The sequence below is a fragment of the Ruditapes philippinarum genome, unplaced genomic scaffold (genome assembly GCF_026571515.1).
Source record: "Ruditapes philippinarum isolate M1 unplaced genomic scaffold, ASM2657151v2 ctg2922_1_1_1_1, whole genome shotgun sequence".
NCBI lineage: Eukaryota > Metazoa > Mollusca > Bivalvia > Venerida > Veneridae > Ruditapes > Ruditapes philippinarum.
Genome location: NW_026865831.1, coordinates 306,677 through 325,273, shown reverse-complemented (window position 1 = coordinate 325,273; position 18,597 = coordinate 306,677). Strand labels below are relative to the sequence as shown.

At 30.6% G+C, this 18,597-nt stretch overlaps 1 protein-coding gene across 2 annotated transcripts; it reads right to left on the bottom strand.

Annotated features, from left to right (window-relative positions):
- Positions 1–1,784: 1,784 nt before the first annotated feature.
- Positions 1,785–16,996, bottom strand: LOC132730470 (core histone macro-H2A.1-like). 2 transcript variants are annotated; one of them, XM_060716396.1, is made up of 8 exons: positions 16,719–16,996; positions 15,400–15,506; positions 14,970–15,221; positions 8,743–8,841; positions 8,300–8,390; positions 7,826–7,915; positions 6,149–6,323; positions 1,785–4,705 (listed from the first exon to the last, which is right to left on the bottom strand). In XM_060716396.1, the coding sequence occupies exons 1-8, from the start codon at positions 16,888–16,890 to the stop codon at positions 4,543–4,545; spliced, it is 1,149 nt and encodes a 382-aa protein (XP_060572379.1). In that variant the 5' UTR covers positions 16,891–16,996; the 3' UTR covers positions 1,785–4,542. The 2 variants fall into 2 exon arrangements, with proteins under 2 accessions (XP_060572379.1, XP_060572378.1); XM_060716395.1 differs by lacking the exon at positions 6,149–6,323 and adding an exon at positions 6,788–6,962 and having other exon boundaries at positions 16,719–16,995.
- Between the last annotated feature and the right edge of the window lie 1,601 nt (positions 16,997–18,597).

The following is an 18,597-nucleotide window of genomic DNA, read 5'->3' as shown; positions in this document are numbered from 1 at the left end:
AAGAAATGCAGGCTGGCTTGGCTCTATGCTGGTGGCAAAGGCTTATCACTTTTGATTCCAGTAGGGTAAAGTTTATGTAGAATTGATCAGTTACAACAGTACAATTGTGATAATTGGACATGTGTAAAAGAAATTCATCTGATAATATTCTTCAGTCTAAATATAACATAACACACCTTTTTTTACACTGTTTATTTCCACTGTAATACTACAGGGTGAAAGAAAAATTAATCACAAGATGAAAAAGTAGTCGATAAAAATGGAGCTGATGTTTTATGAAGCATTCTGACAAATATTGATCATTTGATGACAAATTCTGATAAATACTGATCATTTGATGCCAAATTCTGACAAATATTGATCATTTGATAACAAATTCTGACAAATATTGATCATTTGATGACAAATTCTGACAAATATCGATCATTTGATGAAAAATTCATATTGATGAAAAAGTCTGACAAATATTCATCATCTGATGACAAATTCTGACAAATATTGATCATTTGATGGAAATTCTGACAAATATTGATTGACAAATTGGTGACAAATTCAGATAATACTGATTCTCTTATTCTAAATTCTTACAAAATGATTTTATTCATCATTGTGATGACAAAGTCTAAAAACAATGATCATTTTGACTGCAAAATTTTCTATATTTGAGGATAATGATCATCTGATGACAAACTCTGACAAAAAAATGAATATTTGATAGAAAATTTTGACAATTATTGATCATTTGATGACATTACGTTGAAAAACAATGATCATTTAGATGGAATATACTCTGACTTTACTCAAAATAACATGAATGAATGTTGTTGCATGTTTATGGTGTCATCTGTTGAAGAATAAATGGCACATTGATCTGATAAATGGTTTCTGTAAGCTTTTATGTACTAACATGATTAAAATGCATGTCATGTTTTGATGGTTTGAATGTTATGTTTAAAATAATGTAGAAATTTGATATTCATTTAAAAAAAAGTAGAGACATTTATACAATCTCCTATGTGCTAATCTTTGAACCAAAATTTGATTTATATATATATATTAAAGGTAACAAAACACCACTGTTTATCTATATGCACCTAATATTTTAGCATTCATGACAAGCCAACAGCCAAATGACAACAACAGTTCTTTGTATACAGGCTCAAGCTGAAAATATTACAATTTATCATTTTCTTTGATATAGATGAAACCTTTTTACAAATTTTATAAAAATAATGTCTTGAGTCAGTTACTGGTCTAAAACCTTTCCATTTTATTTTTGTTGTATTATTTCTGTGTAACATAGGAAGCTCAACATCAGCTCTTTCATCTTATTAAGATATCACAAATAAGGAAAAAATAATAATATCTATCACACTATGCTATCACTAACAAGGAAGAGGGTTATCTCTAATAAGCACAATAACAAGTATATGGACCATTCAACAACAGCTGCAACTCTGTGCACGTACAATAACTGACAAGGGAAACAACTCTCAATAACTAACAAGGGGAACAACTCTAACAGACAGTATCACTAACAATGGAGTAAACTCCAACAATATTTAAAAATTTGTGTATAAAAATTATCATTTTTAGATATTAAAAGCTTTTAAGTCAACAATACAGTGCCATTTTAATGTTCTCTTTTGACTAAATGTTACCTTTTTACTACACCCAATACTATTTTATTTGTTTGATAAATACGTGTAGATGGAATTAGATAGCAAAATTTCCTCTCTGATTTTCTACAATTTGCAAAAATTTTATTAAAAATATGAAATTACAATAATCTAGTCAAAAAGTTACCATACAAAAAGTGTGTTATCATTTATATGTATTTTTATATGAATTATTCAGAAAAAAGTTAACAGACAAATCACTTTAATATATGTCTACAAAAGTCATGCACAAACACACATGTAGAAGAACAAGCTATGTCAAGACGGAAATAAAAAAAGTTTACTGATTATTTTAAGCTTCCACACGACACAAATAATGCAAAAATAATTAAAATATATTTAAGAATAATCTAAAATAAAGCTAAAGCACAGAAATGACCAATTACAATTATTGTGCCCTTTAAAAAGAACAACATACAAATAATGTAAAATAAATACTAATATTTCTTTCAACAACAGAACTAATCAAACACACATTTCAGATTCATAAATGTAAAGAAATCTCCATCAAGAGCTGCCATTATAAATGACTATCAAATATTTTCCTTTACTTATAGATAACTTTCAGATAACATTATTTCACTGAAACAAATTTCATTTAGCAAAATTTCACTTCCTTATGTTGTCAAAGATTAATACACATATGTGTTTGGTTAAAAAATTCTTAAGTTAAAAATTCATATGATAATAATACACAACAATTAAGCATATAAATCTTTATAATAAAACTTGCTACTCTTTCATTTTTTGTGAATACATGTAAATCTACCGTATTATTTTCTCTTTTAAACAGCCATCTTTTTCAAATTTTCAATTTTTTGAGACAAAAAATTATGATTTTCTATTTTAAACAGCAATTTCATTAAAACATGTAATGTTATATTATCTGGCAGTGATTATGCAATGTTTATAAACTTAATACATATTATATAAACTTAACATGTGATAATACATCATCTAATGTCTTGACAAGTAACACATATTTTCATTATGATTTTCTACCTTGGACATTGTCTTAAAATGTCGCTATAATAATACTACCCATATGAACTGTAAAATCATGTCAGATACTAAAAGAAAATGCCTGTTATATGTAATGGTGAAATTTTCAAATAATAACCAGTAAAAAGTATTTAAAAATAGAAGTATATATATTTTCAAATATGTATTTTCAAATGTCGAGAACAAAAAATATATATATTAAAAAAACCATCATAGTTTCGTATTATGTTTAAGGTGTACATTTATTGAATTAATAATTATAATTATATAAAATGTACTCAAAATGGCATTTGTTTCCTGCACATACACAGCTAAAATTGTTCAACTAAAGAATTAAATATCATAGCTTAGATCATATCAATATTTTTATTTATGTATAGTGACCAGTTGTCAGTATCTTAATGTTCATGAGTGTTGTTTTACATGTATCATAAAGTATACTGGTACAATGTTTAGAGTTATTATATAATATATAGATAATAAAGACAATATTTTAACATCAATCTAGTTAAAGACAATGTATCATATCAAGGTCATACCTGTAGGTTACAGATTAAAGTTGATAAATTATGAAAATGTTTATAACCTTGTACAGGTTCCTGCATCTTATTATCCAACATTGTTCATATCATCATCATTTAACAAACAGAACAGATGTATAATCCCAACAACTATAAATGAGCCGTGTCATGACCAAATCAACATAATGGGTTTGCGACCAGCATGGATCCAGACCAGCCTGCACATCCGTGCAGTCTGATCAGGATCTATGCTGTTCACTATCAGTTTCGCTACTTGTAATAGAGTTTGAAAGCGAACAGTTTGGATCCTGATCAGACTGCGCGGATGCGCAGGCTGGTCTGGATCCATGCTTGTCGCAAACCCACTATGTTGGTTTTGTCATGACGCGGCTCAAATGTATTGTGTCAAAACAAAGATACAATATAGAAATTATAATCTCAGTGTAACTATTTTTATGACATTCTTACATTTTAACAAGAAGAATATCTAAAAATCAATAACATGAAAGTAGATGTATATAACTTTACTTAAAATATGATTTATATAAAATGTGATAGAAAGATGATTTTTAAGTAAAAAAGACACATTTAATAAGATTTCATTAAAGTATAAATATTAATGTTCTGCTAGAATCAGCATTTCTAGAAATAAAATACATGTATTGCAAAAAAGGGTATTATATTTAATGGTATAATTGAAATATAAACATGTAGGCTATTTCAGCCTACAGGAATAATTTTCACCTGTTACAATATATTCTTACAGCAACTTAAAAAATCAAGATTCAAGATTTTCTGTTATTTTCTTTTAAATGCTTTTGAAGAAAAAAAACAACAAAAAACAAAACTAAAAACATCACTTTAAAAATCAATTCAAAAATTGATTGGCACATTACTAAGTTTCTTTAGTTTAAATAAATTTGTTCTCTTAACATTTATAATCATTTGCTATAATTTATTCTACAGTTATACAGATGTCCTATTTTTCATATTTAACAATGTTTTTTTAAACAACAAACCACACTAGAATGTCTATCAAACATAAAGTTAACAATAACTAAAAACAGGTTTTTCTATAAACATCACATCAAATATATTATAAATACATGTATGCTATCAAATGACCATTTTAAAAAAATTAAAATACTAACATATAGTTTAACATTTCTTTCTCAACCAATGAAATTTGTTGTTGAGTTATTGTCAGTTATGTCTCAGTAAATGAGACTAATGGATAGTAAATGACATTTTAAAACCTACAAAATTTGCAGATGGTAGTGAATAGCTCTGAGAGTTGTGATTATTCAGCCATTTACATCTGCAGAAAGGTAGTGGATAGTTTATGAATCAAGTCTCTGAAGTTCTGTAGTGTATACAGTGACACTCTCAACATCGAAGAGAACAAAATAAACCTGCTTGATAGAGCTTGACATGCTTGATGCAAAATAGTTGCTGATTGCTCGCAAAATAATCTGTGCTGCTGTTTGTTTTGGAAATCCAGCACTGAAAATACAAAACCAAAATTTAGATAATTCCATATGTGCTAATGGTATAACATTCAACCCTTTCATTTCCAGAGCTTTTATTGCATGATCATGATGTATTACTAGGGAAGTTTCTAAAAATTCTTAGAATTTGAAGTAAACTAGAAATGTTTCCATAGGATACAGATACCCACACATTCCACTGTTGTTCTACGGAGGGACAGGGCACAGACTTTCTTCCGGAGTCTTTTCCCACCATAAGCATCTTTTTCCAACACAAGTACACTCTGTGCAGAATGAACAGACATTAATTTGATAATGTCACCAGAGTGAGTGTGGGTAGTGGTACAAACAGACACAACATAATATGGCATTTTTCCACATAAACCAGTGAAAATTTCCTCTTAAACCAACAGGTTTTTTCTTACTAAGATTAGGGACAGAATGCAGCTCATATACAATTGGATGTTTGCCCTGACAAGTAAACTCTAAATGGCCCCCTTCCTCCCTCCACTAAATAATTGGGGAAGCTAGGATTTCACAAAATGTATAATTATAACACCACTACCTTAAAAGAAAGAATGCAAGAAAAGGTATACCAATCTTGTATGCAGTGAAAGGGTTAAATATCATTTTACAAAACTAACAATGTCAGGACAGTACTATTACAAAATACATCTACACTGAAGGAAAATTTTATTTGGCCTAAATGATACTGTAAATGTGTGATACTACAATATACATTTTATCTGGAAAGATTTAAAACAGACAACTTGCCTGCTCTACATACAGTTAGATCTTACAAAAGATGGTAAATATTCTACAAGTTGTGTACTAAACAATACAAATACATAACAGAAACAGTAATAATGAAGTTACTTTCTTGCCAAAATGTATAAAATGATTTATAGCAAATGAACGTTAATTACAGGGTTAGGAATATAAATAACTTTTACAACTTGGGACCAACTTCTGAGGTTATTCATCTATACAACATCCAGTGTCTTCATTCCACATATTTTTGTTTGTGGCACCAATCATGATATCATGACACAGAAAATTTCTAGTTTAATGTAAAATTTTGATTCAAATTTTCCATATTATTAGAAACATTCATATTTTCCAAAAAATGTCTATTAGATAAAAGTCAAAGAAGACAGCTGAGAAGCTATTTCCTCAAGGCAAAACATTTCTAACATCTAACTGTGTTCTCATGTTTTTCGATGGAAGTAAAATTCCAAGTGTTTGTAAAAAGAGTTGAATATTGTGTTTCCAGCTGCAGGAAGAAAGTTAATTTTTTTTCTGCTACATCTCTTATTATTAGAAATATATATGTTTATTCAATTACTCATTGTATGACTGAACCAAACAATTGTGTAAGTGTGTAAGATATCAAAGTTAACACTGTTCCATCACAGAAACATGTAATTATGAAAAAGCCATGCAAAGCAGGAAAACCTACCGGCCACTGCCAATAGATGGTAGAGCTATACTTCCTAGATCTTTATCATCTGCTAACTTAAGACAGTTTTTCACAGTTTTATCTAATAGTTCAGCAGGATTTGAAGCACTCCATGAAGGACTGTTGCAATGGATTACATATTTAGCAGGAATATTGTGCCCAGCACATATAGCAGCTATTGAAAGAATGAAAAAATGAAGTAAAGCAATACTTTTTTATGATTTAAGGTATACCACACTTAATTTTGTGACATTAACCTCAGATGTTTGAATATAAGAACTATGTTTGTCATAATTCTTGAAAATTCATGTCATGTTTTGACATTTGCCTTGTTTTACTCTTTGCCCGAAATTAAAAAAATCCAGATTACAAGCAAGTATGCAAATTCATTTCTTCCAGAAATTCAAACATCACATAATGGGAAATATCACAAAATCTAGCATGCCATGAGAATTCACAAAACATAAGTTATCAATGTTAATGAATGCTTCTTTCACATACAATACAAGTCATCAATTTTTGTTATGCTCATTCAAAAATCTTGAAAACTAACTTTCTTATTTCTAAAACAAATGAGCCTAGCTCATTCATTAGCATTGATAACTTTTATAATACGGTTTCCTCACAGTATTCACTTACTTTCCACTACTTATAGATGGAAGTGCTACAGATTTCAAATTTTTCTCGTCTGCTAATTTGAGAACATTTTTAGTAGCAGTGTCTAGCTGCTGCTGTGAGTTAGACGACCCCCAGCTTGGACTGTTCACGTGTATTACATATTTTGCTGGGAAATTCTTTCCTGGACAAATAGCAGCTGTAAATAACACGCAATTTAAAAGATATAATACCTGTATGTTATTATGAAACAACAACCTTACTTGTAAAACTTTAAATGTAAAAGCATTTTAGATCAATTCAGTAGATTAAACTTTACTTAAATGTAAAATTCTAGAATGTTATATCCGAATAATAGTGCACTTTTTTTGAAAACACTTAAACAACGCCTGAAAACAATGTCCAGAAAACTTATTATTATGATGAAAGTTTATATTCACAGCATATTTATCAGTATTTCCTTACACTTGAATACATGGTACAAAATAATATATGTGTAAATTTATGTGGTTGCATGAGCATGTGGTTATGGTGTCAGATAATATTAATCTAAGGATCACTATCTGCGAGGGTTCAAACCCCATCAGGGGCGAGCAATGGTTTCCTTGAACAATAACCTTTACGCTCATTGCTCAGTACTGATTGGTTCCAGGAACAGATCTGATGGTGATCATGGTGTGTCTTTAAGCTATAAGGTTCCTACACCATAACACTTAATATATCGAGTACACACTAAAATAATAATATCAATATGGATGTTTCATTCTTATTAACATAATTGAGAAAATGTGTTTGTTTCTTTATCAACTGACTGCTAATAACAACTTTACATCAAACATGATGTCATGGTTAAATATGTATGCACATTACTATAGGTGCAATGTCACTGAAAAATTGCCACATTTTCCACAACCCTTTTTATTTTATCTAATAATTTTACCTAGCATTTAGCCATTCAGAAATAGAAAAGAGCCCTTTAACTTTTTTAATTTTTTTCTCAAAGCAAATAAGTAACACATTATTGAACATTTTGTACATAATTTGATTGGATAATGAACATACCACTAGCAGTGTCTAGTGAACCATGTGTTGATTGCAGTGACTTTATTTCATCCTGGAACTCATTACCACCTGCTTTCTTCAATGCTGAACCTAAACAAATTATATTTCTTTAATATTCTGTGTATTTTGTATTCAAATATCATATTGCTAAATGGAATAGTAAGTCAAAACACATATACAATACTGTCTGGTCTCCCTTTGGTACATTTATAATTCATCTCAATATTATATTTTTGCACTCAAATGTAAGTAGTAACAGCTGTTTATAATGTCAATAGAAAATCTATGATTTGAGATATTTGTATATGATATAATCTTCAGGATGAATCAGTTTTCTTAAAACAAACAAAACATGTGTGTAGCAATAAACAATTCCTAACAATTTTTTTCATGGTTCTATTTATACTATTTACACACTATTTACAAACTCTAGGATTTATATATCAGAAAGTTTCACAAGAATAATAATCTTACCAACTTCTCCTCCCATGTAGAAATTGCTGCTAGTTGGGTGAACAATGGCATCAGCTGTAACCTTGACGATATCACCTTGTAATACTGTCAACTATAATCATAAACCATCATTTCTATGACAATATAATTTGTAATCTGTAGACAATATAACCACAATATAGTGTTTTATGTTTGTATGCTAAATATTCATTAAAATATTTCTGAATTAATGCTGACAAACACATCAGGGTGTAGCTATTACCCATGTCTTTACAATCAAACTATGTTATCAATGTGTACATGTTTTAAATAGTCATTAACACTTTTGAAAAAATTGTAAGATACAAAAAATATTTAACAAACTGGATTTTCAAAATGGTAATATTTTTTTCCTTTTAACAGGATACAAGTGACAGATAGTATAATTCTTGTTCATTCGATGATAAATGGCATACAAGTTTTACCTTTTGTCCTAGGAAGAGTTTTTTCTCATGAAGTATTGTGAAGCCGCCAGCTGTTGTTCCTTTAGCTGCTGGTGCTGAATCAGTGTTATCACTTGCTGCCTGTAATATTATAGCATTTCAGTTAAGAATTTAGATATATAGTACTATTTAAAATATTATAATGTTTATTATGATAAATATCTGGAAAAAATAAGATCCCTTGGAAGCATTAAAAACAGCAAAAATACATGAAAATTGCAGACTCGGTTTGGTTTAGTCTGTACATGAGGGATAATGAAAAACTGCTCAGATAAGACTGTTACAATCTAGACTAGCAACAAAATTCAGCTAATGTCATTCTCTTACATAATCAAGCTAGGGTAAAACAAAATGGACAATACATAACCTGGTGGAACACATCGATTTATTTTAAACAATGAAAAGAAAATTCATAGAGGATGACAGAAACAAGTCTTGAGTTTCAGACCAATTCTTTTAGATTTATAAATAAGTGGATATCATATTTTAAAAATAACTACCTACAGTGGCGATAAACAACAAAAGAACAACTACTTCAAATCATTTATTTTCTTTTTCAACATTAGGCATCATACTCTGACACTACATCCATATTACAGTCTAAAATAAAATAATTAAACTAAACAAAACATTATATTCTTAAAAATAACCAGTAACAAAAACATTCTTGAAACTATCAATAATGTATACTTACTTCAAACTTTGTTTTTAACAGAACCATGTGTAAAATATATGTTGTATCTATAGCAGTTGTGACACTATAAATTTCTATATAAGAATTATTGTTCTCATACTCAAAAACTACCGCTGTGACTTTTTTATACCTCTAGATGTAATCTAGTCTATTAAAGTCAACTATTGAAAAGACTTGTAAAAATACAAAAATGGTTTCTTCTGAGAGAACAAAAAGGTATCTGAAAATATTCTAAAATCTTTATACAGGATTCATTACAAATGTAGACTTAAAGTTTACTTAAAGTCTTAAATCTTGTTACACAATAGTTGTTAAATTCTAATCATTTATGACTGTCAGATATGCATTACATTGTATGACAAATGTGTATAACAAAACTTAGACACAATACAGTGATAGATATACTGTAAATCAGTCCATCTGTCCAGTGATGTACATGTTTCTTTAGTTTAAAGGTATTGTTTTAAGCCAAAGTATCAACCGTCATCACTTATTAACAGTACATGTATTTTAACACTATTATCTTTTATAATACAATTATTTCAGTTTCCCACAAAAACACATCTCTAATCCCTATATTTATATCACTTTGGTCCTGTTGTATCCTTCTTAATATACTGAGGAAGACTTGTCATGTTATCATCTGAAAAAGAAAACACTTCAGTTTACAGAATTTTATACTTTGTTTAAACATTGAGTATTCAAATGTACAGACATTCATGTTTAATGTAATACTATAGTACTCGTATCAAAATATTGGAGCCATTTTCATTTTGAAAATAACAGTACACATTATTATTTTTGTATATCAAATATCATGTTTCCTGAAAGAATAATTCAAATAAATCAATGGGGGGGGGGGGGGTTCTTTCAAAATCTGCATATATAAATTGTGTATGGAAGTCAAAACACCATAACACTTCTTTCACATCAAGTACCTTTATGACAAATAATTACATATTCAGCACTCCTTTTTTCAGGTGATAAGCATATAACATATTTTCACTTTCTAAAAATGGACAAATTTCTTTCTTGTTTGATGTTCTTTTATCATTTATCCCTAGTTATTCAAAATAGATGATTGAATACATTTAACCACTCACCAATTAATTTAATTTATTACTCAAAACTAGAATGATTGTGTCTTAATTCTACATCTTAAATAATGCTTTTTACTGGTAAGATCAGGTGCCATTAAAGGCCAAGACTCTGCTCAATTTACCAGTACAGATCATGCATGGACTCAAATACAGCCATAAATTTCATTTATTACATTCATGTCTTTGCTGTCTTTTACAATTTATGTATCCCCTATTTTCATTAAAGCTTTGTTTAATCTAAGTCATCAAGAAGACACTAAATGAGACAAATCACATATACAACTTAATAATTGATGATACTTCTTAACAGTTGCAGTGATAATAGTTGCAGCTTAATAAGTAGCATTTTTATAAATAAGTAATTGAGAGTAATTTCAGGTTGAATTCTTAAAATTGAATAATTAGTGGTAAATATTGTGGAATATTTCAAAATAGACTACATGCTAATACATGATTGTTTGATGTCACACAACCTCAAAAAATATATACTTTGACAAAAGTTTGAACATATATGTATATACAGTGGCATAGCCACTATTAGGCCATGTAGGCCCGGGCCTACAAGTTGGTTAAGAAATTGACATTTTCAAGTCCCAAAAATACAATAAAAACAGGCGTGGGTGGCATTGGTAATGTGTTCAAGCCGTAAGGTCTAATTAAGTGTGTTTTAGGCTTATGCATGATTTACCATCCTCAGTAAAGTTTGCATCTAATCAGATTCATAGTTTAAAAATATTTATTTTGATAATCTCCTTGACCATACTTTGGAACGCGCAATTTGCTCTTTTTAATCTGAACTTGTGTGCTAAGCCCCCGGACCCCCTTTTATGGGCCTACAAGTTGAAAAAAGCTGGCTGAAATTATATATAACAATTACATATATGACAAACTATCACATGATACATACCTGTTTCTCAATATGAAACTTTAAAACTTGAAGAACTGTCAATCAAAAACTGATAACATTTCCAAAAAAATAGCCGAACTGTAATGCAAGCAATAAACAACAAGAACAACCAACAGGGGAGGGCTACACTAGACTTTTTCTTATTCTTATGTAAAACACATTGAAGAAAAAATGTTGTTGTAAAGAGTACTTAACGAAAACAAAAAAAATAATTCTTATACAAAATTAATTTCAAATTTGACATTGACAGCCGGGGTCATTTACAGATCAAGGTCATACTAAAATTATTCAACATGTCAGTGTTGTTTATTTTTTGTCCCGGTATGAGTATAATTAATTTAAGGATTAATAAACAATATGACAATTTAAGTTAAGTTCAAAAGTATGACCTTGACAGTCAAGGTCTTTCAAAGGTTTAAAATGTCACATTTGAATAAATTATCATGTCTATTTGTTATAATGTATACCAAGTATGAATCAAATCCATAAATAAATTAAACAAGAGGGCCATGATGGCCCTAGATCGCTCACCTGACCCATCAAACTCATCTGAACAATGACCTAGACAAGCATTCTGACCAAGTTTCATGACAGGTGAGTACTAGAGTGTAAACAAGGATTATCCATATTTGAGCAGTGTGACCTAGTTTTTTTTATCCAGGTGACCCATATTCGAACTTGACCAAGAAATCATCAAAACAAACTTTCAGACCAATTTCCAGGATACTTGGATCATAACAGTTGCCACTAGAGTGTTAACAAGATTTTTCTATTTTTAGCGCCTGTGACCTAGTGTTTCATCAGAGATGACCCATTTTAGAACTTGACCTAGCAATCATCAAAACAAACTTTCAGACCAATTCCAGGATATTTGGATCAAAACAGTAGCCACTCCAGTGTTAACAAGATTTTTCTATTTTTAGCTCCTGTGACCTAGTTTTTCATCCCAGATGACCCATGTTCGAACTCATCCGAGCAATTACCTAGACAAGCATCCTTACCAAGTTTGATGACAATTGAGTAAAAAATGTGACCACTAGAGTGTTAACAAGGATTTTCTATTTTTAGCTCCTGTGACCTAGTTTTTCATCCGAGATAACCCATGTTCAAACTCATTTGAGCTATTATCTAGACAAGCATCCTGACCAAGTTTGATGATGATTAAGTCAAAATGTGACCGTTAGAGTGTTAACAATGTTTTTTTATTTTTAGCTCCTGTGACCTAGTTTTTCATTTGAGATGACCCATGTTCGAACTCATCTAAGCTATCACCTAGACAAGCATCCTGACTAAGTTTGATGATGATTGAGGTAAAAATGTGACCCCTAGAGTGTTAACAAGGTTTTTCTATTTTTAGCTCCGGTGACCTAGTTTTTCATCCGAGATGACCCATGTTCGAACTCATCAGAGCTATTACCTAGACAACCATCCTGACCAAGTTTGATGATGATTGAGGCAAAAATGTGACTGCTAGAGTGTTAACAAGGTTTTTCTATTTTTAGCTCCGGAGACCTCACTAAGTTTTTCATCCGAGATGACCCATGTTCGAACTCATCTGAGCTATCACCTAGACAAGCATTCTGACCAAGATTGATGATGATTGAGGCAAAAATGTGACAGCTAGAGTGTTAACAAGGTTTGTCTATTTTTAGCTCCTGTGACCTAGTTTTTCATCCAAGATGACCCATGTTGGAACTCATCCGAGCTATCAACTAGATAAGCATCCTGACAAAGTTTGATGATGATTGCGGCCAAAATGGCGAGCAGGGGACTCCCCCCTAGTACTCCGCGCTTGAATGCGTGACTCTGTATCCGGGCTCTTTCGGGAGATGGAGCGCAGGACTTCCGCCCGTGTTGCGCGGGCGGTCGACACCTGTTCAGAAATCAGAGACAACTCTATGCAGTGGATCACTCGGCTCGTGCGTCGATAAATGTTAACAAACAAGTGTGGACGTATGCGGACGACAGACGAGGGACGACAGATGATGGACATGCAACGATCCTAAAAGCTCACCCTGAGCAATATGAGCAAAGTTCATTAACTTGACTTAGATGGTCAAGGTCAATTAAAGGTCAAGGTCATATCAGAATAATTCAACATGTTGGTTTGGTCATATTAGTTCCTTATTCACAGTGTAAATCAAGTCTGTAAAAAAATGACAAAGTTATGACAATTTAAGCAAAATTCAATATTTTGTGCTTGATAATCAAAGTCAATTCAATTAAAGGCCAATGCCATATCAGAATATTTCAAAGTTATACATATTTGAATAATTCAACATACAGGTTTTGTCATAATAGTTCTTCTGTCCAAGACTAGTGTAAATCAAATTGGCCTTCAAGGTCATTGATGAATAAAGGTCATAATCAATTTGGTTTGCTTCAAGGTCTAACAAAAAGGATCGTTGTGTCCATGTATGATAATAATCCATTCATAAACAACAAAGTTTATGCCAATTATAGCAAAAATCAAGCAAAATTAAAAAATTGACCTTGAATTTCAAGGTCACTTATTTCATTTATTTGTAAAGGACAGAATCAGTCTGGTCTACTGTCTTGTCAAAAGGGTGTTTTATAAGTATGAAGACAATCAATTTGCAAATATAAATGTAATGACCAGTTTAGCACAGAAACAGCAATTGCAACAGGAACAGACTGTAGCAATAGTTCGAATTTTTTCTTTGAAAAAATCGGAATAAAATTGGTTCAATTTTGTAACAAACAAAGGTTTAACACACAACATATTGTGTTTTAAGCAGAACAGTAATATTGACTGTAAGTGGTGCACAGATTATTATTAACAAATAAACTAGGGATAAAAAAACAAATTTTGGCAGAATCATTGAACATTAAATAGAACAGATTTAAAATATAGAGGGTGATAAAACATAAAATATAAAGAAATATTATACAATTATTGTGAATTTCTTTTCTGTAAAATAGACAAAAGTAAAATGGCACAATGATAATCTAATGTTTTTATAACAAAAAATGTTGTTCCCTTAAAAAATATCTTTCTGATTTATTAAAATAATTATAATGATATTTTATTTAACTCGATCACCAGAGAAACAAAATGTTTAAGTGATATATGATAATTATATTCTAATTATAGTTTAAACATGTTTATTTAAGCTAGATTACGAAACAAGACCTTTCAACTTATATATATTGCTTTGGAATCCGGTTCCTGGAACCAACCAGTACTGGTGTCAAATGAAGAACGATTTGGGCTTGAACCCATGATCCCTGGGCTGAGACTGCTGGCACCTTAACCACTAGGTCACTACTCCCCTTGATGTATATTCTCATTAGAACCTACACACAGTATAGCCAATATAAACATGAATGTATACATTTTATTACATTCTTTAATTTCCTTTCTTATAAGATATTTATGATAAACTGGCCAAAATGGAGGACAGCTAACAAGTTTAATCTATCTTGCTAACTTTTCTTTCTATTGACTACACTAAAATATTTTATCAAGAAATTTTTATTAACTCACAGCTTTTCCTCTCTTTCCCCCTTTCTTGGGCCCTTTATCTGCTGCCTTTGTTGTTGCTGCTGCTGCTGCTTTTGTCTTCTTATTTGTTGTTTTCATTAAGTTTGTAGTCTTTGCTACTACTGCTGGTTTAGAGGTTGCTACTGGTTTGGGAGCTGTAGGAAGAACAACTTTACCACCTTTCTTCCGTACAAGGAGTTCTGGGTGAATACGAGGTATGACACCACCTGAGGCAATCGTTACATGTTTCAGCATCTGAAAACCAAAGACATTACATCATATCAACTGTTTGGAACAAATGCTAAAAAGATTGAAATGTGTGTTTGAAACTCTATAAAACAATTAAGTCAGAAAAAACTAAATAACAATTAAACTAACTAAGAGTCTACCGGTAATAAGTTATAAATGATACAGACAGAAAAACATGTTATACCTGATGAAGTTCTTCATCATTTGCAACAGCTAGAAGAATATGTCTTGGTGTTACCCTCGTCTTTTTGTTGTCACGGGCAGCATTTCCTGCTAGTTCTAATATTTCAGCTGTAAATTTAATATAAAATCAAATATCATTTTAATAATTTTGAAGTCATTAACAATTCAAACTAAGTTCATATTTCAGCTGTAAATTGAATATAAAATCAAATATCATTTTTATAATTTTGAAGTCATTAACAATTCAAACTAAGTTAATATTAGAATAAGAAATGAAAATCTTTATTGTAATATTCAAGACTTTTCTACCCTAATAAAGGCTCATGATATTAAAAATGAGCAAACTAAAATTTTGTTTCCAGTGAATTTTAATTGGATATTTCATAACAAAGTATCCAAATAAAGAACTGCATGTCATCAATAAGGAAGAAAAAGCATAAGCAGCCACTGGTAGCTCAATCAGTGTAGAATTTCAATTCAAGCGACCCAACTTTAAATTCCAGTTTGTCTGCAAACATCATTAGCACAAAGTAAGAAATATTTGTTCACCTGTCACTGATAACAATAAGCAGACCTGACTGAGAAGTAGAAGGCAACATTGTAAAAAAATTATCATGCTGTATTCAATATCTTTTTTTAACTAAAGTATAAGAAGGAATATAAAATGAATATAGGCAAAACCTATAAACGGGGAGCAATCTCCTGGATTAAACCCCTTTGTATATTTCAGAAGTAAAACTTGTATATAATACACTATAGAAAACGGAATGAACCTCATATACATTCTGGTTTAAATCCCGGGGTCTGTTCCAGGATATAATTGCTGAATGGGGAAGTCAGATAAAAAAAGTTTTCTGTTCATTTTTATTTATAAAATTTATCGTTTCAAAAATGTTTTTAGGTATTTCATGCACTGCTTCCATTTTTTTTAAATCAGAAAATTAATCTTAAGCCTAAAAAGTTACTGAAAATTTCACTGATAGGTATAGAAATCTATATTTTTTAAATTGTTTTTAATTTCATTTTCTTTTGAATACGCACATGTAGTCTATAGCCAGGCAAGCCAAATCCCTGACTTCTCTGTATAGTTCGATAATTTAAATACTGCTAGCTAGAGACGTTTCAAAACATGTTGGGACAAAACACAAAATTAATTTCTCCCTTAGGAAATAGTGAAAGTCAGCACCTTTGTACTTAATTTTCAGTGCCCCTCTTGTGTATAAATAAAATTAATGTTTCGTCTACCTAATGTAAATTCTAAATTAATACGTTGCCGAAGCATCGTAACAATCTTTTAATACATTTTAATTCAATAATAACCTGTTAAATACTCAATTACTGCAGCCATGTACACAGGGGCACCTGCTCCGATACGGAAATGGTGAGTGTCTCTTTTCAGGTATCTTTGCATTCTCGCTACTGGAAACAGTACACCTGCTCTTGCAGACTTTGATAAAATCTTTACTTTCTTCTTTCCCCCTCTGCCTGACATCTTTGTCTTTATCTTTTAGCAGTCAAAATAAAAAGTTAGCAACACACAATTTGTGTATTGCAAATGTCAACAGAAATGAAACCGGAAGTGACGCATCTGTCAAATCAGAAGTAAGATACGGTAGTACGTTAAGTCCGAAAAGGACATTTTAATACGGAAACAAATTTACCTTATTTTCCTGAATCAATTATCTGAATAAACTCGAGACAATCTATCTTAATTTATTTCATTTCTTTCTGTACGTTTTAAAAGACTTCTTTAATTGAACCGATTCATGTAGATCAAGTATTTTTACTACTAAAATCTTAAAAATTGCATGGAAATCACATGCACACACATAAATTTGTGGGTCAGATCTGGGACAGAAGTTAACCTTCACTCATATATGACCTTGACCTTAAAGGTCAAATTATTGAAATTTTCTTTTTTTTATGCTATAACGGGCTATATCAATTTATTATGAGAATGTTTTGACTTCATAATATAACAGAGCATTCTTTAGGATAAGAACTTCATGTCTATCAAACCCAAATTGACCTTGGATCTTTTATGACCTTGATCTTGAAGGTTAAATTATTGAATTTTCACTGATGTTTGTTATAATTGACTATAACTTGGTAATAAATGGATTATCTTCATACTTTGACACAACAATTAACATTTTGGACAAGAATTTCAAAAAGGTTTAACTGGCCTTGAACTTGATCATTAAATGATCTTTGACCAGAAAGGTAAAGTTATTGAATTTTGGTTATCTTGTCATAATTTGGTTATTTATGTACCGATTTCATTTAAACTTGGACAAAACAAGACTTGCTACCAAACAAACATATTGAATAATGTAGATGTGACCTTGACCTTGACTTTTAATGACAAATTAATGATATTGTCTTGTGTCTTTTTCTGTAACTGGCTATAACGTTGTTACTTAGAAATGGATTTACTTCATCTTTTAGGTCAGGACCTTGATGTATATGAAACTTAAATTGACCTTCACACATGTATGATCTTGAAGGTCAAATAATTTTATTTCACTGATTTACATTATAATTGGCTGTATGTTTGTAACTTATCAATGGATTATTTTCATACTTGGACAAAACAACCTTTTGGAGAGGACATCCTAACAGATTGAACTGACCTTGACCTTGAGTTTAAATGACTGTCAAGGTCAATATATTAAATTTTGGTTAAGTTTTCACTATTTTGTTATCTATGTACGGATTTGATTCAAACAGGTATGTGGACAAAACAACACTTGTGACAAAACTTACATGTGGAATAATTTTGATATAACCTTGACATATATATATATGACCTTGACTGTCAAATGATTGAATTTTGATTATATTTTCTTAACTTTGTCATTTATTAAGGGAAAAGATTCATACTTGGACAACACAACAAGTGTGACTAGACAGACCTTTTAAAATTTAAACATGTTAAAAAAGAAAAATACTTTTTCTTTCTTTTATTTTCATTTTAAAGATTTGTTTTAAACTGTTTGTTTGTTTGCTTTTAGAAAAAGTAATAAAGTCGAGCATTACTCCAGCCTGGCAGTAGCAGTTGGTTTTTGTTGTTGTTGAAAAAGTATTTCATTGAAAAGACTGCCATCCTTTTTATTGAATAATCACTCCTTCACTTTGTGTAGTTGAGGGGGTTTATTTCAAGTTTGAGGAAAACTGTATCTTGTGGAGGTCAATTACT

Coding starts and splice junctions, on each gene's coding strand:
- LOC132730470 (XM_060716396.1), bottom strand. CDS start 16,890: ATGTCAGGCAGAGGGGGAAAGAAGAAAGTAAAGATTTTATCAAAGTCT. Junction 8,391..8,742: donor AACTCTTCCTAGGACAAAAG/GTAAAACTTGTA, acceptor TTATGATTATAG/TTGACAGTATTACAAGGTGA. Junction 7,916..8,299: donor CTACATGGGAGGAGAAGTTG/GTAAGATTATTA, acceptor TAATTTGTTTAG/GTTCAGCATTGAAGAAAGCA.